Source organism: Epargyreus clarus, unplaced genomic scaffold (genome assembly GCF_041222505.1).
Source record: "Epargyreus clarus isolate Ecla_fem2 unplaced genomic scaffold, WU_Ecla_fem_2.2 ptg000007l, whole genome shotgun sequence".
In the NCBI taxonomy this organism is placed as follows: domain Eukaryota; kingdom Metazoa; phylum Arthropoda; class Insecta; order Lepidoptera; family Hesperiidae; genus Epargyreus; species Epargyreus clarus.
The window spans coordinates 17,711,825-17,738,653 of NW_027332215.1; the positions used below are offsets into that span (position 1 = coordinate 17,711,825).

At 36.0% G+C, this 26,829-nt stretch overlaps 3 protein-coding genes across 5 annotated transcripts; all 3 read right to left on the reverse strand.

Moving 5' to 3' along the window:
• Positions 1 to 387: 387 nt before the first annotated feature.
• On the reverse strand, positions 388 to 12,612 carry LOC140743562 (uncharacterized). Its single transcript, XM_073074949.1, has 7 exons — positions 8,229 to 12,612; positions 7,998 to 8,157; positions 7,254 to 7,432; positions 5,826 to 6,017; positions 5,193 to 5,311; positions 2,022 to 2,163; positions 388 to 623 (listed from the first exon to the last, which is right to left on the reverse strand). Exons 1-7 carry the CDS (start codon positions 12,554 to 12,556, stop codon positions 464 to 466), a joined length of 5,280 nt encoding a protein of 1,759 aa, XP_072931050.1. The 5' UTR covers positions 12,557 to 12,612; the 3' UTR covers positions 388 to 463.
• Positions 12,613 to 15,153: 2,541 nt separating this feature from the next.
• Positions 15,154 to 22,385, reverse strand: LOC140743566 (lysophospholipase-like protein 1). Of its 3 annotated transcripts, XM_073074953.1 has the most exons (5): positions 22,295 to 22,385; positions 17,604 to 17,763; positions 16,727 to 16,993; positions 16,340 to 16,480; positions 15,154 to 16,231 (listed from the first exon to the last, which is right to left on the reverse strand). In XM_073074953.1, exons 2-5 carry the CDS (start codon positions 17,683 to 17,685, stop codon positions 16,035 to 16,037), a joined length of 687 nt encoding a protein of 228 aa, XP_072931054.1. In that variant the 5' UTR covers positions 17,686 to 17,763; positions 22,295 to 22,385; the 3' UTR covers positions 15,154 to 16,034. The 3 variants fall into 3 exon arrangements, with proteins under 3 accessions (XP_072931054.1, XP_072931056.1, XP_072931055.1); XM_073074955.1 differs by lacking the exon at positions 17,604 to 17,763 and having other exon boundaries at positions 22,312 to 22,385; XM_073074954.1 differs by lacking the exon at positions 22,295 to 22,385 and having other exon boundaries at positions 17,604 to 17,765.
• Positions 22,386 to 22,425: 40 nt separating this feature from the next.
• Positions 22,426 to 24,539, reverse strand: LOC140743565 (uncharacterized). Its single transcript, XM_073074951.1, has one exon. The coding sequence runs from the start codon at positions 24,401 to 24,403 to the stop codon at positions 22,757 to 22,759; it is 1,647 nt and encodes a 548-aa protein (XP_072931052.1). The 5' UTR covers positions 24,404 to 24,539; the 3' UTR covers positions 22,426 to 22,756.
• Between the last annotated feature and the right edge of the window lie 2,290 nt (positions 24,540 to 26,829).

Genomic DNA, 26,829 nt, shown 5'->3' on the forward strand with positions numbered 1-26,829 from the left:
TCAAATGCTTTGATTGAGATACATAACAGTTACGGTTACGTATTAAACACTAAATTAAAATCTTTTTTTTGCTTAGAACATGAAAACAGGGATATACAAATAGCGTTGGCTGTGATAATGTGTGGGAGGAGTGAAAAATGTTCCCCCAGGGCAGAGCCCGATCTGGGCATCGCGCTTGGAGGACTCCGGTTGTATTCCATCGGAGATCGCGGAGTTCTCCAACAAGCGTTGAGGAGTGGCCGTCCTCAGGGCGAGTTTATTGTGGTAAAATCCCACATAACCCGGCGTTGCTCCCACGTCGTCGGGTACCTACCTAACTTTTGAAGTTTTCCCCGTAGTACACAAAAAAGGTATAATACCTACCAAATTAGGTATTAAGTAGATATATAACAGCAAATCATTTATTTCAACATTTCAAGTATATAATAAAAATCATTATATAGCTTCAGGGGGTTCCGTGACATCATGCGGTGGTATCCTCCTGCTCTTCGCAAACACACTTCATTTTCCTCCGCTCCGCTTTAGTGGCAGCTTCGTCGGTGATATTGTTCATCTCCCACCAGATGGCACCTCCGAGCACGTTACGGAAGTAAGGAGGCACACTACCCTCTCTGAGAAGGTATCTGGATGGGTGGATCGGAAAAGATGTCTGTTAGATAAGTACGAAAGCTTTTTTATAACACCTATATGCAGTCCACTTGATGGCAAGTGGGTAGCCACTTGCCATCAAGTGGCTACCCACTACCGGCAGTAGTGCCGCCCATGGATCAACCCCCGATAAAATTGGATTCCTACCTGAGGTCGGCCACAAAAGCCACCCATGAGGACTAAGCTGGAATGCCTTGGAGAAGTATGTCTCCACGCTGTTGTTATTATTCAGAAATAGGTGTGACGGTGGTGCTGCTAGAGTCAATCAAGAGAGGATACTTACCTTTAAATTCAGTATTCGCATTTCACAGTAATTCAGCATAGAAATTAGAATGCGGTCATGTCGCCTATACCTTGTTGCAAATCGTAGACAGATTTAAGTATTATAGCAGTTTAAAATTAGCTTATTTGTAAAATGCTAAATAAGTTGAAATGTGGTTGAAATGCTTAGTTTGTTTCGACCGGGGAGGTACCACCGCCATATCTATTTGTAGCGTGAAGTAGGTCATGCATTTTGGCGGGGATGTGGATGCCGGCCATCTTAGTTAAATAGATAGATACCTATACATATGTGAAACGTGCACCTTAATCCTTAGGACTGACGTAGAAAACAAGAATGCAACTTCCCTGATTTCCATGAGTGTTCACTGTTATCCATGAACATCTGTAATTAACACGTTCAATGCCAATGCGATTTCATTAATTCCTTCTGTAGTACCGCCTATATTTACATACCTGTATTATATTGGACTCGCCCGGCGTATCGCCAGCACATGAACGAAATTTATATCGACTCGCAAGGAGAGTCGTTGGCACTGAACGGGTAAACTCCATATAAAACAGAGGTTCTACCTAAAGCCGTTCTCAGTTGCCTCACCTAAGAATAGAATCGAGCGGACAGTACTGGCTCTACCACCTTTCAAACGCTTTTTACACATAGCCTTCCGTTAGGATTCCTTGAAACATAGACAGAAACAGGTAGACGTGATCTAAATATCCCATATATCAGTGACATAATGAACCCAAAGTCCTCTGCGTATTACCGGTTCAGTAAACAATCAAGCACAAGTCGACCAAATCGAATAAATAAGCAGAAACGTAAAGTCAATACGATCATGAACACAGTTAACGATTCGAATTTTGCGCCCCCAGATATTTTATTTCAGAAATAGAATTACCCTTATCAATCCAGTTTGAAAAATGTTTACGACCTTTTTTCACCAATTTATTGTACCTAATACAGACTAAGTACCTAAATAGGTCGTTTATTTGTACATGCCTGTCCTTATAATAGTTTGGCCGCTAAGGGAACGCATTCCTGACAGACTACTTGTTACAGCGGCGGGATTATAATTAAAGCTATACAAACGCACTTGTAAAACTGTTCCTCCTTATACTCTTCAGCGCGTCGGCGCCAGTACCGCTTGAGATTGGGGCTGATTTCCACCACCGCCTCCACCTCCTTCACCACGCTGGCACGCTTCTCCTCCATCACGACCAATTCGTCGGGTATTTCTTATTAAATATAGTAATATAGCGTCATTAACACTAATAAAAGACTGTCATAAGTAAAACACTACGCTTATTCGCATAATTGCTCATAAATAATGCCAGAGTCAATGATTTCAAGGACCTGCGGAGGCGATGCGACGGCGCGGCGTCGGAGCACAGTAAAGAAAGAGTAGTAGCACAGCTTCATACAATTCGGCCTCCGCCGGTTTGAATGTGTGCGTAAGTAGCGGACGCCATGTAAGCACGCACTTTTTACGCACACAATCAAAATAGGAGAGTGGCCGAGAGTTGCCTCAGTACGGGGCCCGGGCTGCACCACGCGTATGATCGCGCGCATTCCGTTTTCTGAATTTACGATTTGAGTTCACAGATATGTAATTGTTGCGATTATGGGTGTGTTTACTTCGTACAAGTTATATTATATATTTACTATATGTGTTACACGACAGCAATACAAGGTAATACAAGGTGTTTAGATAGGTTTATTGCGATATTAGTAGTATCGCAATAATGCTTGCTCAGTACTTAAAAAAAAAAGCTATTTAAGCTTAATTTATTTTTAATGCCCTGCCCATGTTTCCGTAAAAGCTTTTTTGCGTAAATTGTATACAAGGATGAGAATCTATTTTACTTTAACCGCGAACAATAAAGCGTTCCGCACTTTCAGGAATCGAAGATTTTTTTTCTGTTCCCAATTTATAATTATTTAAATATGTATTTTATATTTAAGGTGTATTTTATTCACAACCCATTTATGAATTGGTACAACATTTCATTATACTACGGTATTTAAACCCTAGTGCTGTAATACGAAAATAATCTTGCTCGCTAAAACTCGAGAACGGCTGGATCGATTTGGCTAATTCTAGTTTAGAATAATTGTGGAAGTCCAGGGAAGGTTTAAAAGGTGAGTAAATATGAAATATATTTCATAAATAAATTACTAAAAATAAAAGTGCAAACCCTATGCATCACGAGAGGAAGAATAGGTAATTATCTCGCCGAGAGGCCTTAACTAACCTACTACTCTTTCTTTACTATGGTCGGAGCGTTGTCGCTCTGACACAAAATAAAAAGGTACCTACAGAAGTCAATCTTCATACAAAGCATGTCCGAGCAAAGCACACATAGACATTGCTCACCGACACGTTATCTCGGTCGGATTCAGTCGAATACGTGCGCGACTGTCGGTCCGCTTGTGACACGTGTCAGTTAACTGTTTTGTGCAAAAATGAACCAACAAAAAAGAAATTAGTGTTGTTTAATATTGTTCAATGGACGGTTAAATTCAACATTAACCTGTGAATTGTCGTTTTTTAAGCTACCAATTCTTTCAGAGAGGAAATTCGGTATTTATTGTTGAACTGAACCACTAGGAGTTGATTGTTTTGGTGACCATGGTATGAATATGTTGTAAAGTGGCTATCTAAACTCGATTTAAATAAGATTGTCCTATTTTGCAAATGGAATCGTGTAATTATGTTAATCCGTTTAGAAGTAATTAGGGATTTTCCATTGTGAATATTGTAAAATGCAAAATGTTGTGTCTTTTGTTTTTGTTGTGTAAACTATTTGTATTTTAAAACTATGTTTATTGCTTTGTTTTAATATTGTAGAATAAGTTTTTTTCCTATGTACCTTTGGATATGGAGTGTGGGTGCATAGGCTTAAGGTTACAACCCTAGCGTGACCGCCGAACGTAGGTATAAGCTATGAGGTAGGTACTTCATGAGATTGACTTCTGTACCTACTTTTTATATTGTGGCTCTGGCGTTTTATACAAGTGTTTACGTTCTATAAACATTATACGCCATACGGTGAGTTCCAGTGTGAGGTTGAGAGGGGTTTATATTAATTATGGCAATTTTAACTAATAATCTGCAACCGTATGGACCTACTGTTGCGGTGTAACAACCACGGAATAACCTTGCGGCGACGCGCCGTTTCCTGTGCAGCTTAAACACATAGGCAGATTTTACCTTTATTTTTCTATCATCATATCATCCATTTTACTATCGTACAATATATGTCATGGTGGATTATTTCTAAAACGAAAGTATTATTCTCAAAAAAGAAAATCTTAGAATCCCTTTCTTGTCACGCGAGCACATCACGTCCGCATGCGTAAGTTATGCTGGTTCTATTTCTCCACTTCCTGCGAGTGACTTAGGTACACGACAGGAAAAATAATCTAAATAGTGGTGTAGAGATAAGTGACGGTCTCCAATGTGGAATCTGTTAAGTGTCCAACTGTACCTAAGCAGTAAGTTACAGGTAAAAATCTCCAAAAAGGAAGAATGTATAGCAGGAGTAAGAAATGAACTTTGCCGTTGTAGGCATAGTGAGGTGTGCGGAGTTGAAAAAAATATTAATTAACTCGTGTAGGTAGGTCTTAATAGAACTGCAGTATATTGTATACAGGACCTCAACTTATTAGCGCGAAGAATATTTGTAGGTAAATAAGTTTATCTACAAGATTATCTACAAATATTTAATTTAAGGACTTTCGAGTCGAAAGTTTCGACGGACATTTTTGGGTGTGTAGGTAGACAGAGATTCTCTTTACCTCTACATTCCTTTAATCTAAATGATAAGACGAGACTCACGAGGGTGGCGCTTACCAGAGTGCAAAATGTTAAAGCATTTTATCACATAAAATTAGTAGTTTGTTTTAAATAATTATAAGTTACTACTTATTTTGACAGATTTTAATTCGATACTTTATCTACAGATTTGTGCCAGTTAGGAATATGAGCTAACTTTAAGTAAGTACCTATATGTAGGTATAGTAGATGTTACAGTTAAAACTCGTTTTTAGTTAGAACGCGCTTTCCTTAGTTATTACATTTAGTAATAGCCTTTCTTTAAAACTAGAATTAAGTAATTCCGAAATTTGAATATCAGGTAAAACTAGGTAGCTCTAACTAGGTTTGAGTTTTTCCGGAGCGAGTAATAACTAGTTTTACTAGGGAAAACGCGTTCGAACTAAAAACGGATTTTAAATGTAATATAGATAAGTAATTGAATGTCACCTTCTGATTCTCCTTCTAAGGACAAATCTTCAGAGCGACTGAGCGGCTTGGTGGTAATAGTGGGTTTTGCTCTTTTTTGCACATCTTCAGCCAGTCGATATTTCAAATCTTCGTAAGTTCTAATTTATAAAAAAAAATGTTATAGGTAATACATATTAGATTATAAATTAGAATCATTTTCTAAGACCTGGCTTAGGTACGAATATTAACACTGATTGTTGGTTCAATTCGTTAAGTAAGACGGTAGGTACTTTTTGCTGTATCGCTGTGTATTTCCTTTTTTATTTTATGTTAGGTATTTTAAAATATTTTTTGGATAAGTTCATACGTAACTCGTTAAATCTTTAAGTATTGCTTTCAATCTATGAGCGATGTTAGAGAGAAAAATGAAGTAGGTTTTAGACTTCGGCAATTATGGAAGTGGTTAGAAATACGCCCCGTTCTAAGGGTGTCCAGATTTCCAGAATACTAACCACAAGTGCCTACCTACCTAAGTACGACTGATTCGAAGTTGTGATTAAGCCTTAATCTAGTCGAAAGTCTACCAATCTGGAGTTGGCACACCAGACCCAACCCAAAGACCCGTGTTCAGCTATCTTACAAAATCTCAAGCAATATAAGCATAGAACCTACCTATTAGCAATTGCTTGTATAATGTCATCTATTTTGCGTTCGTCCTCTGGACGGAGATCTCGTATGGGCACGTACAAGATGGTGTCGCTGTCGGCCTCCATGAGGCGACGGTAGCGCAGTATGGCTTTTAGGAGCTCCTTCGCACCTTTCAGTTTTTGTCGTTTAGAATCACCCCATTGTTGCTCTAGGTTTCTGTGGAACGACTATTGGGGTATAACGGTGAAATTTTTTTCAAATTCTTTATGAAGTCGTAATAGTGTACTTACCTACCTACCTACCAGAAATTTGATTTAACCAAAACGACATTTAATTTATAATTTTGAATTTTCGCACGGAAACGATATTGTTAAAATTCAATCTTCGATCTTTTAAGTAGATTGGCCAAAATAGTAAAATTTCGATATTTGGTAGGAAGTCAAAACATTTCATTTCATACACAGGATTATTATTAACATCAAGCGTAATTCGTTGGCGAACATGAGTTGTTGAAAACCCCGTTATCTTCTTGAAAAATATTGAGTTTTATGCTCATCAGGGTAGAGCCCGACGGGACAACACGCTTAGAGGACTCTGGTTGCGTTCTTTTCGAGATCCCGGAGTCCTCAACGCAGCGTCCGAAGACGCTCACCGGGGGCGGTTTTAGTGCGGTAAGAATCCAGATATATGTGTAAGGTAAGACCAAATGATTAAATTTTGATAATAGGTAAAGTGGAATAATTCTTAACGATATCTTCCATTGCTTTTGAAAATGTATAACCAGGACTTAAGTCATCATTCCACGAGTTCACATGGAGCGTAGATGTGACAAAAAAATCTGCTTCCCACAAAGATAATCATAATATTACTTAAATGTATTTTACATACAGTTATTAAATGTGCATACAGTCCACCCGACGGTACGTGGCTACTACTACTGGCCTACAGACATCTGTTTTGAAGGTGGTAGAACCCTTTGTGGTTCGACTCCGGCGGCACCACCGGCACACCTATTTCTACCTAATAACAGCAGTGTTAGGCGTTGCTGTGTTCCGGTTTGAAGGGTGTGGTAAGGGAGACAGACTTTTCCGAGGCGTTCCAGCTTAGTCCTCAGGGGTAGCGGCGCATCTGTGGCCGACATCAGGTAGGAATATCTAATCCTATCTGGGGTTGATTACAGATGTCCATGGGCGGCAGTAGCCACTTACCATCAGGTGGACTGCATGCTCGTCTGCTACTCTTATATTATAAAAAAAAAAAAAAAGACATCTGTAATCAACCCCTGATAAGATAAGAATGGTTCCTGCATTCAAGATATAGAATCGCCTCTGAAAAGTATATCTTTCCTACCAAACCCTTAAAACCTTCAGTTGAAACGGTGGTACCGTGGAAGTCGACCCACAAAGAATTCTCCCACCTTCAACTCATATATTAAAAATATAGACGGAAAACCTTAACACGAAAGCTCTGGGCAGTCTATCTGGCACAACGTTCTCCGGTTTCCTGTACGTCGGCTTAAATCTTCCAGATGGTCGCATCCAGTGGTAGAAACCTTTGCCAGTATCCTCTTTAAGATCTTTGTAAGTGAGGTACTTGGGCTTATCAGCAAACTGGGATTCCATTAACCATTTCTATAAAATAAGCAATCGCATAAAATAACTGAACTACTACTAGTATATACTTTTTGCATTACTGAAGAAGTTAATTGACGTGCACTTGTAGTCCACCTGCATGCAATCGGCAACTGCTGTTCACAGAGCCACATTTGGAGGTCTCGAGGCTCTGAGACAACGATGGAGCGCAGACCCTGATTATTCTCCGAATAAAATGTGTAATATTTTATCGTATGGCCTTTCAAAAATTTATTGTCGAGAAATAAAATAATTAAAAGAAAAAATGTACTTATTAAATAAGATAATGCATTGTTGGTAAAAGTGTAAAAAATACTATTTGAAAAAGTTGATGACTCATTGTTATTTCTTTTTATTTTCACGAGCCCCTCTTATGGAAACCTAGGGGCTGTAGCCAGTGGCGGACTAATAGAGGCCCAAAGTGTAAAAAGTTCGCCTGTGATTCGGTGACCTTTTTATTTTGTTGACTTATCCACATTTCATACATTCTGACCGCCCCTTCCCCTTTTAGATCTGTAAAGTTGGATATGAATCTATAATTCTACATAGTAAATAATATTTTAACCTCAGTTTCAGTGAGATGTACTGGAGTGAGTATGGATAAAATGCTACGATTGTCACCAAATGTGTCGTATTGGTTGATAGAGCACCAAGGTTGCCAACGACAGTTCTGTTTGTATAAATCCACCAAGGCTCGATGTACTAGTTCTGAACAGGTAAGCTCTCTGAAATAACAAGCGATTTTCAAACAATTTATGTGTACTAAATTATAGAAAAACCAAAACATGGATCTTACCTGCGCAATATAAAAAATCTCATAGCCTTTGCATCATATACTTCCCTACATTTTCCCAAAGAAGTTTCAGATTTTACTTTACGACCTTTACGTTCAACCTTGTCTATATTACTGTCTTCTTCAAACGGTACTTCATCGGAAACACAATCTTCAATTATATTAATACTTCCTTCGTCGTTAACTGAAATATTCTTATTAAAAGAATCTTCCATCCTAAGCCAACACTTGTGGAAGTTTGTTGCACTTGGTATTTCGTCGTATTTGATTTTAACCTTACAAGTTGTATAAGCTTCACATTGTAGACATGCTTTATAGGTTATATTCAGATCTTGGCCATTAAATTCTGCCTTTGTTAAATTGTCCAATGTAAAATTGTAATCGTTTTCCGGACTCAGTGTAACGCTAACATCATTAGGGGACGTTACAGTAATTTTTCCATCTGCTTTATTAAGAGTCACAGTAGCAAAATTTTTATGCTCAATTATAAAAATAATTTGAATAGAAATGTAACCATCCTTACGTTCTTTTGGTTTAATTTCAGCAGGGGCCTCTACCTCTTCCAAACTTGGCACACTGTTACTTTGCCTATAAGTTTCTACATAACTACGTTGCGATGACGAACTCTTTGATTTTAAGGTCCCATTTTCTACAATATCAGAATCGAACATTGTAAAATAATCTATTTCCTCGTTTGTCCATTCTGGGTAAATTTCAGTTTCTTCGACTATAAATGTTGTAATAATTCTCGTATTATCAGGAAAAGTTACAATTTGAATCCCATCTTTATTTAATAATATACTTGTACCATCCATACGCCTCGAAAATACCTCGCCAGAACAATAATCGGTAGCAGTTCGTATAAGTAGCTTCTTCGTATCTATAGGTGTATCATTAACCCATTTTTGTTTTAAGCCATCCGCTTCTATTGTTTCAAACTCGTCAATAAAAAGCTCATATTCAGGTGCTTTAATATCAGATATTTTTTCATCATTATCAATTACATTTTTAGATGATTTTGAAGAAGCTTTGCTAGGTTTACTTTTTTCTTTCCCTTTTCCTTTCTTGCTTTTATCAGAACTAGTGTCGCTATGCAAGTCTTCAAGTAACGTAGCTGGATTGATCCTTTTTTCACATTTCGTAATCTTAATATAGGAACCGTTTGGCCGAAGTGTTTCTATGAGACCAGACTTTTTGAAAATAATTACTTCACCATTCAAACTGATGCATCGCATATCTTCGTCTGAATTAGTCAATGGTGCAATATAGTGTTGTTTGATATGAGAAATATTAGCAGAATTATCTTCATGCACGGTTTCTGTTATAAGTCCATTCGGCCAAGTTACGTTCAATGAATAAAATGATTTAGTTTCCATTATTTGAAGTTTTGATGAACTAAAGTAATGGGGCGATGACTTGGTAGGTTTGTCCTTTTCAACTACTGGACGAGTAAAGGATACTTCTACTGTGGGCAGAGGTACCATATATGATTGTTTTTTAATATAAATCATCAGATTATTTTTGCTGCTTATCCGGAATGATTCACATGTGTCGAGAATGTGAGTCTCGACGTCACCTAAAGCTTTATGCATCCAAAATTCAATGTTATTATTACCTGGTGCAACTCTTAATATGATATACTCGGCATTTCCCGGTATCATAATTGTATATTTTGTTAAAACACTAGTTCCATCTTTTGAGAAAAAACATGAATTTTTTCCAAATATTTCTACTCTTCGGTCACTTAAATTATAACCAGAGAAAGGTTTCCTGAGCATGTTAACGGTGCTACTTGAGACATCGTCTATGAATGTTTGCTTTAAAGTTTTAGGTGAAGAAACTTGCGATTTTGTTTTCTTACTACTCTTTGAAGCCATGTCTGTAGTGACAGAAGAAGGCGATATAGTCGCGGTTTTAGTCTTCATTTCGTCGGATTCTGGGCTTGCTTCTTCTACATTAGCCATTTCTTCATATTTAAGAGAACCTTCCATAAGTAGATCCATACTTACTTCTGTGTTTTCGAGACAAGTTCTTTCAGCAAAATGATTAAAACAATTTTTATATTCGGATTGTACTCTCTGAATTGTATTTTCTGTATAAAGATCCTCCTCTTTTTTAATCCAATCGTAATGCTCTTCTAAAATGAAATCGAAAAAATCTTGCAAACATAATGGTGTAGGAAGATGACACCGCCATTCTTCACGAGCCACACCGTCCTTATCGTGACTATTATAAAACATCAGTATCAAACAATCCGTTACCTCACAGTATTTATAATCAACACAATTAAATGAATTAAAAGCATGAGCCATTGTTTGAAAGGCACTTACGTCATAGTATTCCTCAAAAAACTCAAAGTCATCAATCATATGACTTATAGGCTTATCAGACGCTATCTCGGCAGCAGACACTAATTCACTAATATCAGGGCAATCGAATAAAAATTTAATTCGACAACTTTCAGAATTTCCATCACTATCATTCGATTTATTGTCGTTTTTGACCAGGGAAGTAAATGGGGTAGTTATAGAACTCCAAGATCGATATAAAGGTGAATACGCTGGAAGTGGCTCAGCAAGGACGGTACGTTTCAGATACACTTTTTTAAATTCAGACAATGATGACGGTTGCAAATGTGGCAGTTTTAACGAACTGCGGTTATTGTACATTTTCCTACAAGCCAGAATATGTATAAGCCTGTTAAGTTCCATAGTTTCTACGTCCTTTCTGTCAAAACAGGATAAAAGAACATTAACGTGAAAGTTTATTTTAGCTTCTAACTCTCCACTTTGTCGATTTTGATTTTGCCATAACTTAAATATCGGTATACCATATAACATGGACCCAATTATATTATTCATGTTTATGTTGCCTAACTGGAAAATAGTGTATTTTGCTAAATCGCCATAATTTATTACTATTGGGTCTTTGTGAGTTTCATATTCTTCGCCGTAAGTAACACGGTAATTTTTTTTGTTAGAGTCAGCATTACAAAGAGTTTTAAAAACTTCCTTTACTAACGTTTCCGCTTTTTGAAACTTGTCTTCATCTTTGAAGCTTTGACGAGTTTGATTTATTGTCAGGGCTGTTGATAAGGAAGTTTTACTACTATTCTCTTCCATCTGCTGAATGGTGCTGACTGCTTGGAGAATACTATCTAGAATAGAGTATATGGTCACGCATTCTAATGGTAGCCCCGCCATATGTTGATTATAAATATTTTGACTGTGTACATCTCCCATCTCTTGTGGTATGTCTATTACATCCATATTATCCAAAAAATGATTATGTTGTCTAGTTAAATCTTGAATATCATACATAAGATAACACATTTCGTCATATATGTTTTCGGGACTCCCTGATAAACTGTCTGTTTCCCAATAAGGAGGTGAAAATATTATAAAAGCCGTGTTTTTGTAATCATCACACGTATTGTTATTTATGCGTAGTTGTTGTAAGTCTTCCCAAAATTTTTGACTTTTCGCAGTTAATATTTCGGTTTGGCTCTGGCCTCTTTTACTTGTTCTAAATAAACTGGACGGTACCTTAATTGTAGTTGGATCTATACGAATTTGAACTACAGCTGTCAAAGGTACACCAATACGTATTAAACATCCCGCTAAGAAAGGCTCAACGAAGCCTGTTATGGCTACGTACAGGTTAGGTCCATCAATTGGAAAATCATCTACATAAATCTTATCCCTCCATTCTTCTCCCCTTACGCGTAACATGGTATTATATTTCTTTCCTTCAGAAAGTTCTGGCGTTTCTTGTATTGGTTCCGATTGATCTTTCTTGTTCTTATCTTTTGGTGGTGGTGGTGGGGCTGGTGGCTTTTCCTCTTCTGGCGGCTTAACATTGACCGTGCCTCTAACTTCTGCTCTATTAATCATCGTGGCTGATTCTTTTCTCATACCCTCCCTAACTTCTAATTTCTGATGTTTAATAAAAAGGTATTCATCTTTCATTTTTAGGATTAGGTGTTTGATAATAAGTGCCAGTATATCCGGAGGTATTTCTTTCTTGTCTTTTAAAAATGCTTGACCTTCTTCAAAAACGCGCAGGTTGTCGTCTTTAACTTTTTTTTCTCCGCCAAGTTGATTCACCATGAATATCGTTTCTGTCTTACATATATTCTTTATCACAAATCTTCTCTCTTCCGCTGCGAATATTTCAAACTTATTTAAATAAATACGATCTTGGTCACTACCGGCCGCTTCTATAAGAATAACTTTCACATTCCATATTTCTTCATTTAACGGCGCCTCCTCAATACAGGTACGCCAATAATTCTCATCAAGAGTAGTATCTTTTGGTTTTTTGGGTGCCATATTTTTATTAATTTATGGTTTTCTGTAATTATATGTGTAATTTTATTGACACAAAGTTATTGTTTATATCTTTTTATTGTAACGTCATCGATATGGTGGCCAGCATCAGACACCACAAAGTAGGACTATTTTATAACAACCTTTATTGTATACCTATACTCGTAACTGTTACGTTTGGGACGAAAACCACCTACAAATGCCTACCTATCCAATTCGAACCAGTCTATATGAATCATGGCCTTTTTTGAGTTTTTTATTGTTGCATGCTGTTATAATTAGGCTTACCAAAAGTTTTACCATTAACCGACTAATAATGCAGTTCACGCATTCACAACCATAGATTATCCTGTTAGTATAAAATATCTATGTTCACAACGGAATCAGCGGTATTTGGGTGAAATCACAATTCAACGTTACGGCGAAATACAATTTAAACCAGCCGACATTTTAAGCAAATTTCGACTAGATATGCTAATGCTTTTGGGAAAATTAACAAATAAATATCAACTCTAGAGAACTAACTTTTTGGGGCCCCCAAACAGTTGATAAAAAAAGATTGCCGGACCCTTCATCACTGAAATACTTATTTGTCGGCGAATAAGTCTATGAGACTTTACTCTGTAATTTTATATGAACTTTTTAGACTTGAGAGCCTCCATTCAACTTTCCGTCCGGGCATCCGACGACCTTAGTCCGCCACTGATATCAACGCCTATACCTTTATTGTTGTCCCTCAAGCGAGTCTAAGCAACGCCTTTTAGTTGCATGTATTTGTACTGTGGTGGTTAAATTGTACAATGTCAACGAAGGTATCGTCCCTATCCCAGAATATATTCAGATTTAATCCCACATACGATACAGGGACGCGTAATTAGAGGAACTCTAGGCCAGGATACTGTCTACCTGGCAACCAACCAAATCTAGATAAAAAAGATGTTATGCTACAAGTTTGTAATAATATATCAGGCGCTTGCTACATAATCGGGAACGTCCGGGTATATTCTCGGTAAAAGAGTATTTCTAGAACTAGTCTAAATAGATTTTTGGTCTACGGGTTTCTCATTGGATTGGAGAGTGAGTAGGAAGTAGGTTATGATTATTAGAAGAATAAGTGTCCCTGTATCAAATTTTTAGAGCCAAAACAAATAGTTTCCTTCATGTTTGAAGTATTAACTTCTTTAAGCACCTTGGGCACTTTTTATGATATTTTTTCCTCGGAAACCTAACTCCTAAAAGTTAGGATTACCTAACTTTTAGGATACTATTAAGTATGGATAACATTGGAATATATGCTTAAAGAGCCCGTCTCTACTGCCCTTGGTTATCTGTAATTGATACGGAGGTAATTACGTCTCTGACCGTGGTACCCTTATCTATGAGGATATCATTATTAGTGTCTATATGACGTGGAGACTAGATACATGGATCAGGTTCAATAAAATGTTAGCTACTTTTATATTTAAAAGGAGAAACAATAAGCTTTACTGCATTTTCTTTTTTTTGGTATTAAAATTAATTACGAGCTTCCAACTCTTAGTCAGTAGAGTCGGTTATCGAAACAATTATCGATTATACATATTTACGGTCATACACTCAAAGCGCTTGCTTCAACATCGGTGGATAATTTGGCTTTCAAATAAACTTTCATCTTATAGGTATGAAATATATATTATTTGGGGTTCGATTTCGGACGGACCACCGCCATGCTGCTGTTTTCCAATTTGTAGAGTTTGACCAACGAAAAACACTTATCTGAGGCGTTCAAAGTCCTCGAGGGTAAGAATACATCTGTGGTCTACGTCAGGTAGGGCTTAGCTGATGTTGATTACAGAAAACCATGGGCGGCGGTAGCCACTTTTACTACCAGATGGACTGCATGCTCATTTGACGCTAATATTATAAAAAAATATTGCTCTAGCGTTGCATAAACATACCTATTAATACATATTAATCTAAAAATTACACGCTTATAAAAGCTGCAGGGCGTAGCATAGCTAAATTGATAAAATATTATGGTATTGTAAGAGGGTGGTGACTAATAATTATTTACCACCACAATTTTTACAGCTACAGTCCCTCTGGAAATCGAGTTTCAAATGGAAAAATAAAATACATTGATAACAATCTTACCAAAAGCATTATGTATTTAAAGGTGGTAGAACGCTTTGTAGTTCGACTACGGCGGCACCACCGCCACACCTATGTCTGCCTATAGCAGCAGTGTTAAGCGCTGCTGTGTTCTGCTTAACATTAGTAGACATACTTTCCGAGGCGTTCCATATTAGTCCTCAGGGGTAGCGGCGCATCTGTGGCTGACCTACTGTAGCAATATCTAATCCTATCTGGGGTTGATTACAGGTGTCCAGGGGCGGCAGTGGCCACTTACCATCAGGTGGGCTGCATGCTAATCTGCTACTCCTTTTTTATATAAAAAAGTAAAGTAAAAATTAATCAGTCATTAAACATCAAATGGACTGCATTTTTATCTGCAATTATTATACCATAGTCGCTATATTAATGTCTATGTCTTAATACAGTTAGTATTTTTGCGCAGCATTATATTTATAGGTAATATTTTGGAAAGAACATAAGAAAGGTATTTTTAACAGTATATTTAAACATTCTATAAATTATACAATTTAATAGGATAACATCTTACATAAAGTAATAGTACATAATTACTAGTGGGCAAATTGTGAAAAATGTACGTTTTCGCCTGTTTGCTTGCTATTGCGCAATTATATCGAATTGGTTTGCCCAGCATAACATATTGTGCAAAATACTAAAATGCAATGCAGACTCATTTTGCAATGGCATGTTATTAAGCATAACATTTTTCCAAGATACTCGTACACTTGAAAATATTTGTGGACCCTCACAATCACATATATATTATTAATTAACAAAATGAAGATTCACAACCTTTACGATATTATACAAATTATCGAAGCAGCGCATTTTATATTCACTCTATCGATAGCACCTATACCAGTACTTTTATTAGTACCTCATAGATACTTTGTCATGCTAGTGTTAAAAACAACAGTTTAAATTTTAACTAAGTAATACTCATATCAGATCAGTGTTTTAGACAAATAACTCATTGACAATATATGCCAGAAACAACAGTTGCAAGTGGTAAGTGCTAGTTTACCTTAATCACCCATACACCATATAATCCCTAAGTGAAAACAAAAGAAAATATTACTTTGGTATTTACTTTGTTCAAATAATAAAACTACAATACCAACAACTCACGGAGCGTTTTTCTTCCTCCTCCACATACATCCGAGGAATAGCTGTTTTTTTTTTAAATGCACACCTGAACCTATGAAGGCATAGGTAAAACATAGTGCTACTGTTATCTTCAAAGAGAAATACAGATTTATGGAGGTGGAGATAAAAGCTCTATGAGTTCTCACTCTAAACTGTCTTATATCTTAAATCTATTAACACAGCTTCTTTATAACTGTTCAGGTTATAAATCTGGCAGACGCTTTTCCAGCCACTCCTTAATAATATTCATGCCTCTCTTGTTTATAGAATGCCCCAAGCGCTCCATGATGTGAAATTCTCCTTGTACGCCACAAGCTTTTAGCTCATTGAAGGTGGTTTGCCCCCATGACAAGTCTACGAGTTCATCACTATCACCATGAATTTGTAATAAGGGTGGCACTGAAAATAAATACGACATTTCTATTAAATGTTACTGTAAAACATTGACATTAGTATGTAATTTGTATATCTTATTTAAAATATTCATTATTCATATTTTTTACTTACACTTGTCAGCAGTAGTTTTAAGTTCTTGATAGACAACTGACTTATCATTCAGAAAAGAGCTGAATGCGAACGCCCCAGCAACATTACGCTCCCAGCGGTACGCAGCGTGTAGTGCCAGGGCTCCACCCATTGAGAATCCACCTGAAGTTTTATAGAATAAATAAAGAAATATAATATTATAACTCATGATCATCATGTCAACCTGTTTATATATGGCCCTCTTAGAATGAGAGGGGTTTTGGAGGGCAAATTGTATTAGATGTTGTCAAACTGTTTCAAATGACTTTTGGCAACTGCTATTCTATTTTAACCAACTCTATGAACTGCCTCCAAGGCAAAAAAGCACACATAAAACATGGCCACGAACACTTGGACATATTGACTTACCTAAAATAATCCTATTAGTCGGAATTCCTGCCTCATTTTCTCGCTTTATTAGGTTATGTACCTCTGCTCTTATCATGTTTAGGGAATCAAGCTTTTCAGGTACATGTGGAGATATGTCTGCTCTGTCAAACCATACATTGCTCTTCAAGCCCCCTGCTGGTGTGTAAGCCTGAAGAGGTGCAGTGGGATATGCTATTTTAATGTGGGGAAAACTGAAATTCTTGGACATCAAACTAACCCACTCCCTCATGTGGTCTCCAGCCGCACCTGAAACACATGAACATATAAAATTATTATAATGATAATAAGTGATCATTGCTATTTATCTGTAACCAGCTTCTAGGGGTTCTATCTAAAGCGATCATGGATGCATAACTCATAAGGACCAGACGGTCTCCTCATTTTGTAGGTCAACCAAGATCCACACACATCCATCAAAAGACAAGAACTGCTTCGTGCTAGCAATTTATGTGGTAGTGGCACTTAACTCAAACTATATTGTTTCTACCTATCGATTCACTAAAATTAAGTTTATTGAGACTAAAAAGTAAATTAATTTATTGTAGACTGAACCATGGCCATACAGATAATAATTATGTTATTCTAAGCTTTACTCACTTAGCACATAAAGGGGTAAGTATAAAATAAATTATAAAAAATTATTAAATGTGATTTTTTTTAAATTGCAAGTGTTTCTGGAGCCATGTGCTCCATTTCAATAAATTAATTTCTTTACCAATTAACAGAAAAATAGACTACAATTTATATTCGGGCAAACAGATTCTTTTTAATATATTTTTCTCATTATTACACTTATTATCTAACAACTAGGAGTGACTTTATAATAACACAATGTTTATAATTAACCTTAACTTACCAGAGCCATGAAAAAATATTACAGTTGCACTATGTTTTGGTCCTGTATGTTTTGTTAAATGAATTGCACACAATTTAGACATCTTGTTTTATTTTAACAATTCATATAAAGTTTTAATTTTCTCTAATTGCAGTACGTTTGTAACGTACAAGCGCTTAAAGTCAAATGCATAGATGATACACTTAATATAGGGAATAGATACGCCACACCGTGTTTTAAATGAAAGCTTTACCCACCACCAGCACTAGATGGCGCTAATTTTAACTTACAGATAATCTTCAATAGATGGCGTTTAACTTTAAATAATCAATATCCTTGATTCCTATTTACTTTTTTATTTTATTCATAAAAATCATGAGGATGTTTTACATCCACATGATTTTTATACATCAAATTCGATCAAATATACAGAGAGCAAAAAAAAAACAATATATTTGCAATTTTATATGTTTATTTGTTTTTATATTTTATATGGTCTTTATAATATTTATGAGCTTGTTTTTTTATCTCATCATTCTCATTGAATGTGACCAGTCTTCCTTTTAATATCTTATTAACCCCTTTACACCAACTGTGGAGAATTATGTTCATCGATAACATTATAACAAATTTCTTTATTGACTGACCATGTTCATTGCAGGACAAAATTTTGTCAAAATTACAAAATAGATCTACATTAAATGCAATTTTTTGTGGTAAAAACCGAGATTCCGGTGATTCCTGTATGCTACTTGAAACTATATAAAGTAAATCATTTATTAAATGTTTAAACTCGTCTGAGGGATAAAGGAGAGCGTTCTTTGTGTAATCTCTATGATATGTAAATGAATTTGGATCTGTTTTATTACTAATAATTAAATTGTTGCATACAGGACACCTTTTAAAGATTTTACTTTTTACTTTTTTTATTATATATCCAGCTACATAGCTTTTCTTTTCAATATTTATAAAAGAATCTCTGCTTTGACTGGTAGAAGCAGATGTAAGATCTTCTATTAATACATTTATTGGTAAAAGATCTTCACATGTGGTTTCCTCCTGGTCTGTAGGTATGGTTTCAGTTAATAAATATTCATAAGTTTGTAATAATGAAGTGTCATCATCTTCACAGTTTGCATTTACAGAATGAGGGGTTGATAAGTTGTTAATTATCAATGTTTTATAAAAATTTATGAATTGATCACAAGTGGGGTTTACATTTCGTACCCCACTACTTCTTATTTTACAAAAAAAATTTTCTAGCGGGTCTTGATTCAAATTCCTAGTAAGGAGACTTGTCACATTAAATTCTCTATTTATGTACTGCCACATCTCTTTATATGTTTGAATATTTTTTATAAAATTATTTATTGATGGTACTTTCTGGTAACATACTGTACCATCTCTCTGTTTTTTTTCAAAACCCATCGATTTTAAAATTGGGAGCATCTCATTCCATAAATTGAAATGGGGTGAATTCTTTTTTAAACAACCCCTATATTTTTTACTATGGTTATTATAAGAATGCCCGTTAAATGTATCGAATAAGTTATCCATCTTATATAATATATCTGCCGTGTCGTTGCATTCCTTTGGCAATATGTTATGTCCTGAAAAGAAAAAAATGTATGTAGATATTTATTGACAAAGAATTTAGGCATTTAAACATAGGTCAGGAATTGGCAGATGTACTTTCTATATAATGGACCTGAAGTTACTTCAAACAAATAATTATTATTGTCGACACCTGAAGGTAACTCAGAATAGTCTAATATAATTCCACCAATCAGTTGCTAGCACTTTTATGCACATAAGATGATATGGCCTTTTAAATGTAAAAAAAACATGTAATTAATTATTAACTCACTTGTACAAAATTTCATGGCTGCTGCCAACTGTTGGCTAAATACTTGAGCTGCGTATTTCACCTTCATCTTTGGTATCTTGTCTTTATTTACGTGTGTATCAGTTAATTTACTAACTAGTTTTAATTCATCTTCTTCCACATCCTTCTCCATAAATAATTTTAAATGTTCCCAATTGGCTATCTTAACGATCCCATTGTCTATGTATCGTAATTTTTTTGTTAATAAATTATTGCGCATTCCTTTTAAAAGATGTGGTGGGTCATAAATGGAGAAAATTTTATTGGAATCAATTTCAAAAGCCAAACTTTTGTATTCCTCGCCTTTCCTTAAATATTTTTCTTTTGTATCCTCATACAGACTGTTAATAGTACTCATATTAGTTGTTGATTGATCACAAATTGTGCATATAATTTTCAAACCAGTACCTGTAATGGCTTTGATAGTTTCTTTCAAAATTATTTTTAAATCCTCTTTTTTTGTTGTGCTTCTGCAAAACGTAAAGCAAACGGGCTGCTTAAATTTTCCCTTAATACTTTTGACCATCAATACCAAAGCGTGATCAGCTATATATTTTTTTTTCAAATATCCGAAATCTTCAAACCCAACTATTTCTTTTAAAGTTTTATTGTAATAAAGGCCCGGTGCTAGGGAGACCTCATCAAAAATTAGACTACATAGCCTTTTCTCAGTGGGCAGCTTCTCCACAGATTTTTTTAAATTATCCAGTATATGGGCATTAATACCGGGTTTCACAACAAAAGTGTTTAACAATTTTTGAAGCGTCCGCTTTGACGGTAATGCAAACAGCTTTTGCAGTAAGTTATATGCCTTCGGGCTTTGTTTAAATATAGTGAGTGAGAGTATTTTTTCTTTTAAATTGTACTTTCTTCCCCTTGGCTTTATTTTTAAATTCCTTATTTGGAGTTTGGTAAATATCCTCGACGGTTCAGGTAATTTTTCCAAGTATTTCAAAATATTTTTTGATTTGGATACTTTCTCTGCCATGCGAATTCTTGATGCTTGACTTTTGCACTTATTTCTTAAAGTCAAAATTCTTTTACGCATAAGGTCAATCTGTTTACGATATTTCCTTTTAACTAATTCTGAAATAAAAATAAGAACATTAATAGGATATAAACAGTCGGACTAAGATGGTTGGATGCCCAGGGCAGACATGTTGAATGAGGCCCAGGGCAGAAAGTTAAAAGAGGCCCCACTCTAAAAAGTTGATTTAATTATAGCAATGCCATGTAAACATTTGGGAGGCACAAAAAGGGAAATTTTAGACATTTCGAAGCACTGTTTTTCTCTCTGTGTCTCTCTCCACCAGTATATATAAGGAACAAAAAGTAATGTAACTATCTCAACATTTACTTACCAGTCTTAGCAGAAGGAGCAGATTCTGATTTCGTAGTAGTCGGTATCACTTCTAGGGATGATGACAGTGTTTGCTTGGATGTAGAAGGAACTTCTTCAGAAACTACTTGAACTTCAGTTTCAAGTTGCACATTTGATGCTGGAAGCAAAATAATATAAACTTATTTATTTTTTGTAACAAATGACAGGTAAACTGATGATAGGTGGTCACTGCAAGACATTGCCAGTTTTAAAAAGACTTCTTTTAATTCTTTAACTTTTCAGAAGATTTTTTTTTCCTTTTCTTTGTTTTTTACAAATTATATAAAGAAAAATCAACATCAGACGAAACCTTAATCAAGTGGTAACTTAGGGTTAATAAAAAAAAGAATAGCCAAATGCGTAGTAGGAGAATTAGATGTGGAGTAAGGAACTCTATCTTTGAGGCTTCGAGAAGTACATAGAAATGATAACAAAATTAAATGTTTCCCTTACTTAAATTCAAAGTAGGAATTGCATTTGCAGTTAACCGGTGACTTGGTAGCTGATAACAATTTTCAAAATGCCTGTAGCATAACCGGACATTGTTATAAATGTATTCATTGCCTTTTTCTTGAGTCACCAAATTTAAAACAGCTTTCCATGAGTGAAACCTCTCTTCGTGAGGATACGCCCATTTAGGTAGTCGATGTAGTGGCCCTGAAAAACAAAAATATAAATAATCAAAACACTGGATAGTTTAAAATGTTGACAACTACCTACATACCAGACGAAATATACGTGCATTAAATTTTAGAAGCATTCACATTTCTAACATATTTCTAACACTTAAATTGTTAAAAACCATTAGCCAAGTTGTCTGTGGAGCTATTAGAGTTTTGTAATCTAACATATTAATATTACTTACCATCCACGACACATCCAAAGTAACACTTTAATTCAGATTTCTTGGGCATTCTGATAGAAAATCAGTAATCTGCGTCCGTTATAACTAAGCCAGGTATTGTCGTATTTGCAAGAAACGAAATCCAAAACGTAAGCCGGGTCGAATCGTAGAGCAAGAAATCACAAAGTCCAGTAAGCAGTCAAAGTTGTTTTTAATAAGTTCACACAATCACAAAATCGTTACGAGTCGCGCGGGTGCGAAAACTTTTAAAACATTTGAAAACTTTTTATGGGATGACATGACACAGATTATAAAGTCGCAAATTGTACGATGATCGAATAGATAAAAAAAATGTAAAATAAATAAAATAACTAATTTTGTCATAATATAATTTAAAATAAAAGGAATAATTTATAATAAACAAATGGTCTCATTTTTATAACTTTCTATTTTTATTGAAAGTTTTTTTACTTTTCTATTATTGCCATCTAGTGAAGGTATTTAGCAATTCATGCCGAAGTTTTATCTCCACCAATAATAGATGGCAGTAGTTTATATGATTTTTTTAATAAGTAAATTTGTACTATTGTTTCATCCCCATGGTCAAATGATTACCAACCAGTTGAATCAGTCAACAGCAACACTTCAACGCGAGTTTTAAATGTGATAACAATTTAAATTTACAAAAGTCACTCAAAAGTGACAAACTGACAATGACAGTTGACAATGCTGTAATCTGTACAATACATAGATTAAATTAGCATAGATGATAATAAACCAATTATCATTCATATTCAAATGTATGCTTTTAGGTTTTATCGCATATCGTTGTAAGTTATCATCATCGTCATGTAATAATCCTATGTAAAGTGGAGATCACCTTTGATGTTCATTTGATGCACACAATTTTATCCAAATTTTTTTTGTAAATAATTTTAAAACATCCGAAAGTAGCAGTTTATTTTTATAGTAAACAATAAAAAACAATCCTCAAAACTTCAATATTTTTCGAAAATGTATATGTTATGTCTTTCTTATCCCCCTAATTTATTTTATATTACTGTTCATTTCATTACATTCAACAATTCGATAGATTTTGTTAAAATAACATTTTCTCTCTCTGCAGGACTTAATATTATATTTCCTTTATTTTTAGGTTTCCAAATAAATTTATGTTGTTTTTCCATATTACTTTTTAACCTCTCGTTGTGAGTAGATAAAATAGTTTCTATTCCACCACCAACTTTATATTCATTGGGACATGGTGTCTGTGATATTATTAGTTTAAAACGCGGCGATCGTGACAACGGGCCTCGGTGCACAGCGGGAAAACATTTAGGCTTTTCTAAAGAATAATAACAGGGCCCTGGAGTGTTACCAGCGCCATGCACAGGAATCCAATTATACCACGGTCGAAATCTCTCATCTGATGTAAAAAATGGAGCTGCACTTTGCAATTGAAAAGATCTCATTATTTTGTAATTACGCTGGGGAAGGTCCGCCGGACTAGGTTCATAAAGCTTCTTTAAAAGTGGTTTCATTCTAATGGTGTTTGATCTAAATTCCCATGTTGGCAACAAACAATTTTCTTTTTCAGGTTCACTTTTACTCTGAGTGTCTCCATTGGCAATTCCATCATCATCATATTCATCGCCTTCGCCTTGGTCGTCTTCGGATAATTTAAATCTTACAGATGACGTTCCAAATGGTACTTTTGAGCATTTCATAAACTTACAAGATATTGTTTTGTAATTATAACTAGCCGGACTAGGACCTTCTTCACGTTTAGGCTTTAATCTGACAGCTTTACTTCCAAAAGGAGCTGGATCTGGTAACTTCGCTTGGCAAACTCGATCAGGAAATTCAGGTGGTTGGAAATCTCGTTTAACCCAATAATCTGCAGGACCTGGACGCTCATCGTATTTGGACGTTATGAATCTTTCAGCTTTTGGGCCCAAATAATTTAAATCGGTACCTTTCGGTTCCTTTGGACTATAACTACCTGGTCCAGGAAGTTGTTCTCTTATGTTTCTCCGCTGAACCATTTCAATATAACGTAACTGCTTAGAAGTCTTCCGCTTATGAGCACGAACTTTTTCAGCACATATAGTTTCGTAAGTAGGTTCATTTTCTATTGTATAATCAGCTGGACCTGGTCCCGAAACCATAAAATTGCTGGACCTTTTAGAGGTCCATTGACTCCATTTACATCCTTGATAATAAGCCGTTGATTCATTTACTCTTGCATTATAAAACGGAGGTTGAGTATCAGTATCCTTATTAGTGTTAAATCCTTCTTCAACGTCTAACATTACTCGTGGAGCTGGGCCTTTGAATAAGCGCCTATATATTTTACCCTGACATACAATTTCTTCATCATCATGTTCGCTCGTAGAGCATTCACAAGTGCTCTGGATTCCACACTGACATAACAATTTTTCAAACTCTTCTTCGGTCATAGCTTCATACGGAAATCGTGGTACCTTAGACTTAAGAGCAGTACAATTCAAAATTTTGGCCTTAATATCGGTATTATATATTGCGTGGGTCCATAATTTGTTGCCTGGTTGCGTAGTTCTAGGGGCCTTTGACAGAAATGGAACTTTATTTATTTGTGTAATTGGTCCACTAACTTTTTGATAAGCTCCTGGGTCAAAAATTCTTTTGTATGGTGGTGGTGATGGGAATCTATCACTCAAACCAAAAGCCATTTTGAAAATTCCTTTTATTTACTTACAATTTTTTGAAATATTTATACTTATATAATAAAAACAAATAATATATCGCAAATGCAAATATGTGTAAAATCAGATAAAACGTCAAAATGAAATTTAAAGTCCACGTCAATTCAAAAATCTATGTTCATTTTTGATTGAAGATGTACAGTCAGCTGTACAGTAGGTAAGCAGATGAAGGTTTCAAAAATAGGTATACACCCAAGCGTTTATAAATAGGTTAACACCAATAGAGTCATAATTAAATTAACATCGTAATGTGTCAAAAGTAGGTATACACTAGCGCGTCAAAAGTACCTTAACACCTATACCTGTAAAAATAGATTAACATCGTTAGCTTCAAATATAGCTTCTACTTTATCTTAATCTTTTTATCTACTAATGTAGCTGACTGTACAAACATACCTCGGGACAATAAGTACCTACCATGAAATACCATCGGTTTCCTGCCTACAAACCTACCTTTTTTTTTTTTTTTTTCTTCTCGAGGGGGAAACCTTCAAAAGGTACCCGACGACGTGGGAGCAACGCCGGGTTATGTGGGATTTTTACCGCACTAAAACCCCCCCGGTGGCCGTCCTCAACGCTTGTTGGAGAACTCCGGGATCTCCAACGGAACACAATCGGAGCCCTCCAAGCGCGATGCCCAACGGGCTCTACCCTGGGGGAGCAGTTTTCGCTCCTCCCACACCATGTATGTTTACGACGGTATGCGACCACACATACCGCCGTCCTTCCCGGGGTCACTTGCTGGGCGGTTCGAGCTCCCACTCTTGCCGTCCGCAACCCCGGAAGCCCCCTTTTAGTCGCCTCCTACGACAGGCAGGGGATACCGTAGCCCTATTCTAGTCCCGGAACTACAGGGACAACCTACAAACCTACCTACCTACAATTTCAACTGAGTGACTTTAGGACAAAGGCATAGATATACTACTAATAAAGTACATCTATGGACAAAGGCCGCCAAATACTTAATAATTTTAGTAAATAAATAGTAAGTAATTAAAATTTTATTCCGATTATGCCATAGATATAATGTATAAAGATAATATTATTGGCTAATATACATCTATATAAGTATGGCGATTTTTGGTAGGCAAAACGTTGTATAGATTGATTATTGATAACGAAGAGAAGTTGCTCGACCCCCGCAAGTTCAGTACCTGGTGGCGCCTACTGAGGACGACGGCCAGAGTTCACAAGTTCTGACAAGAAGGCTAATGAAACTCACCTGTGTATCGACGGCAAGTATTTAAAGAAGGCAGAAGAAACATTAATAAGAAATAGTCAAGATGAGCCATTTGAACGTGAAATAAATAGCATAAGACGAAATAAACCGATCGAGCATTCGAGTCGATTAAGACGAGTTAATGTGGACGTCGCACTAAGTGAAGATAGAATTCTTCGACTCCGGTGCCGGACATCGAAGATCGAAGCAAATAAGCAAGGACTGCCGATCCTAGATGGAAGGGAGCACACGACTCAGCTTATCATAGAACATTATCACCGACATTAGTTTCATAGCAGTCACGCCACGGTCATCAACGAGCTGCGACAGAAGTACTGGATTTTATCGTTTCGAGAGGCTGTTAGGATGATCGACTTCAAATGCCAGTGGTGTAAGATGCGAAGAACCAAGCCGCAAATTCCACCACCAGGTGACCTGCCACAGGAGCGACTAGCACATCATCAGCATCCCTTCACCTGCGCAGCGATTCACTATTTCGGACTGATGTATGTAACAATTGGTCGGCGACGCGAGAAACGCTGGGGTGCTCTCTTCACCTGCCAGACCACTAGAACGCCACATTTGGCATTAGCTGTGTCCCTCAGCACAAGCTCTATGATATGATATGGTACTTTGTATAATTTTGATGGTATCTCTTCTCCCGTACTATTGTTTTCTGTGTTAATTTCATGAAATGTGATTAACTAAAGCAAAATAAAGTAAAAGAGTTTGTGTACTATAGTTTGAGAAAAACCTAGGAATATAAGAGAGACAAGGGAGATCATAGGACGGCGAATAGGACAATACGCGAATCCAATGAAGATACAAAGTACGTTTGGTGGTTAATTAATGATAAATTCCGTAGAAAATCTATCTCTAATATACATGCGGTCAAATTACGTTCAGTTTACATTGAAATTGTAAAACGATTTATACCTACAATAGGTCATACCAGAGATCATAAAAAAACTGTAAGCAAAGCATAGTTGATTTTGCGGACCAAATTTTCACCTTGTGCCTGCCAAGACTTCTTACTCGAAAATGGGCAACAAGATTCCTATATTCTATGGCTGACTAATGATTAATGTCGTGAAAAGAAAAGTTCTCTTATAAAACTAAGAAATCACGATCGAATTTTACAGAAATCCTCATTTAAAAGAATGCAAGTTGCTCG

Bases quoted from the DNA above. Each gene is read 5' to 3' on its own strand.
- LOC140743562 (XM_073074949.1), bottom strand. From the start codon at position 12,556: ATGGCACCCAAAAAACCAAAAGATACTACTCTTGATGAGAATTATTGG. The intron at 6,018-7,253 runs GTTTTCCGTCTA...GTCGTTCCACAG, and splicing joins CCCAGAGCTTTCGTGTTAAG to AAACCTAGAGCAACAATGGG. The intron at 2,164-5,192 runs GTGACATTCAAT...ATATTTAATAAG, and splicing joins CTTAGAAGGAGAATCAGAAG to AAATACCCGACGAATTGGTC.
- LOC140743566 (XM_073074953.1), bottom strand. From the start codon at position 17,685: ATGTCTAAATTGTGTGCAATTCATTTAACAAAACATACAGGACCAAAA. The intron at 16,481-16,726 runs GTAAGTCAATAT...ATAAAACTTCAG, and splicing joins GACTAATAGGATTATTTTAG to GTGGATTCTCAATGGGTGGA. The intron at 16,232-16,339 runs GTAAGTAAAAAA...ATTTATTTTCAG, and splicing joins TAAAACTACTGCTGACAAGT to TGCCACCCTTATTACAAATT.
- LOC140743565 (XM_073074951.1), bottom strand. From the start codon at position 24,403: ATGGCTTTTGGTTTGAGTGATAGATTCCCATCACCACCACCATACAAA.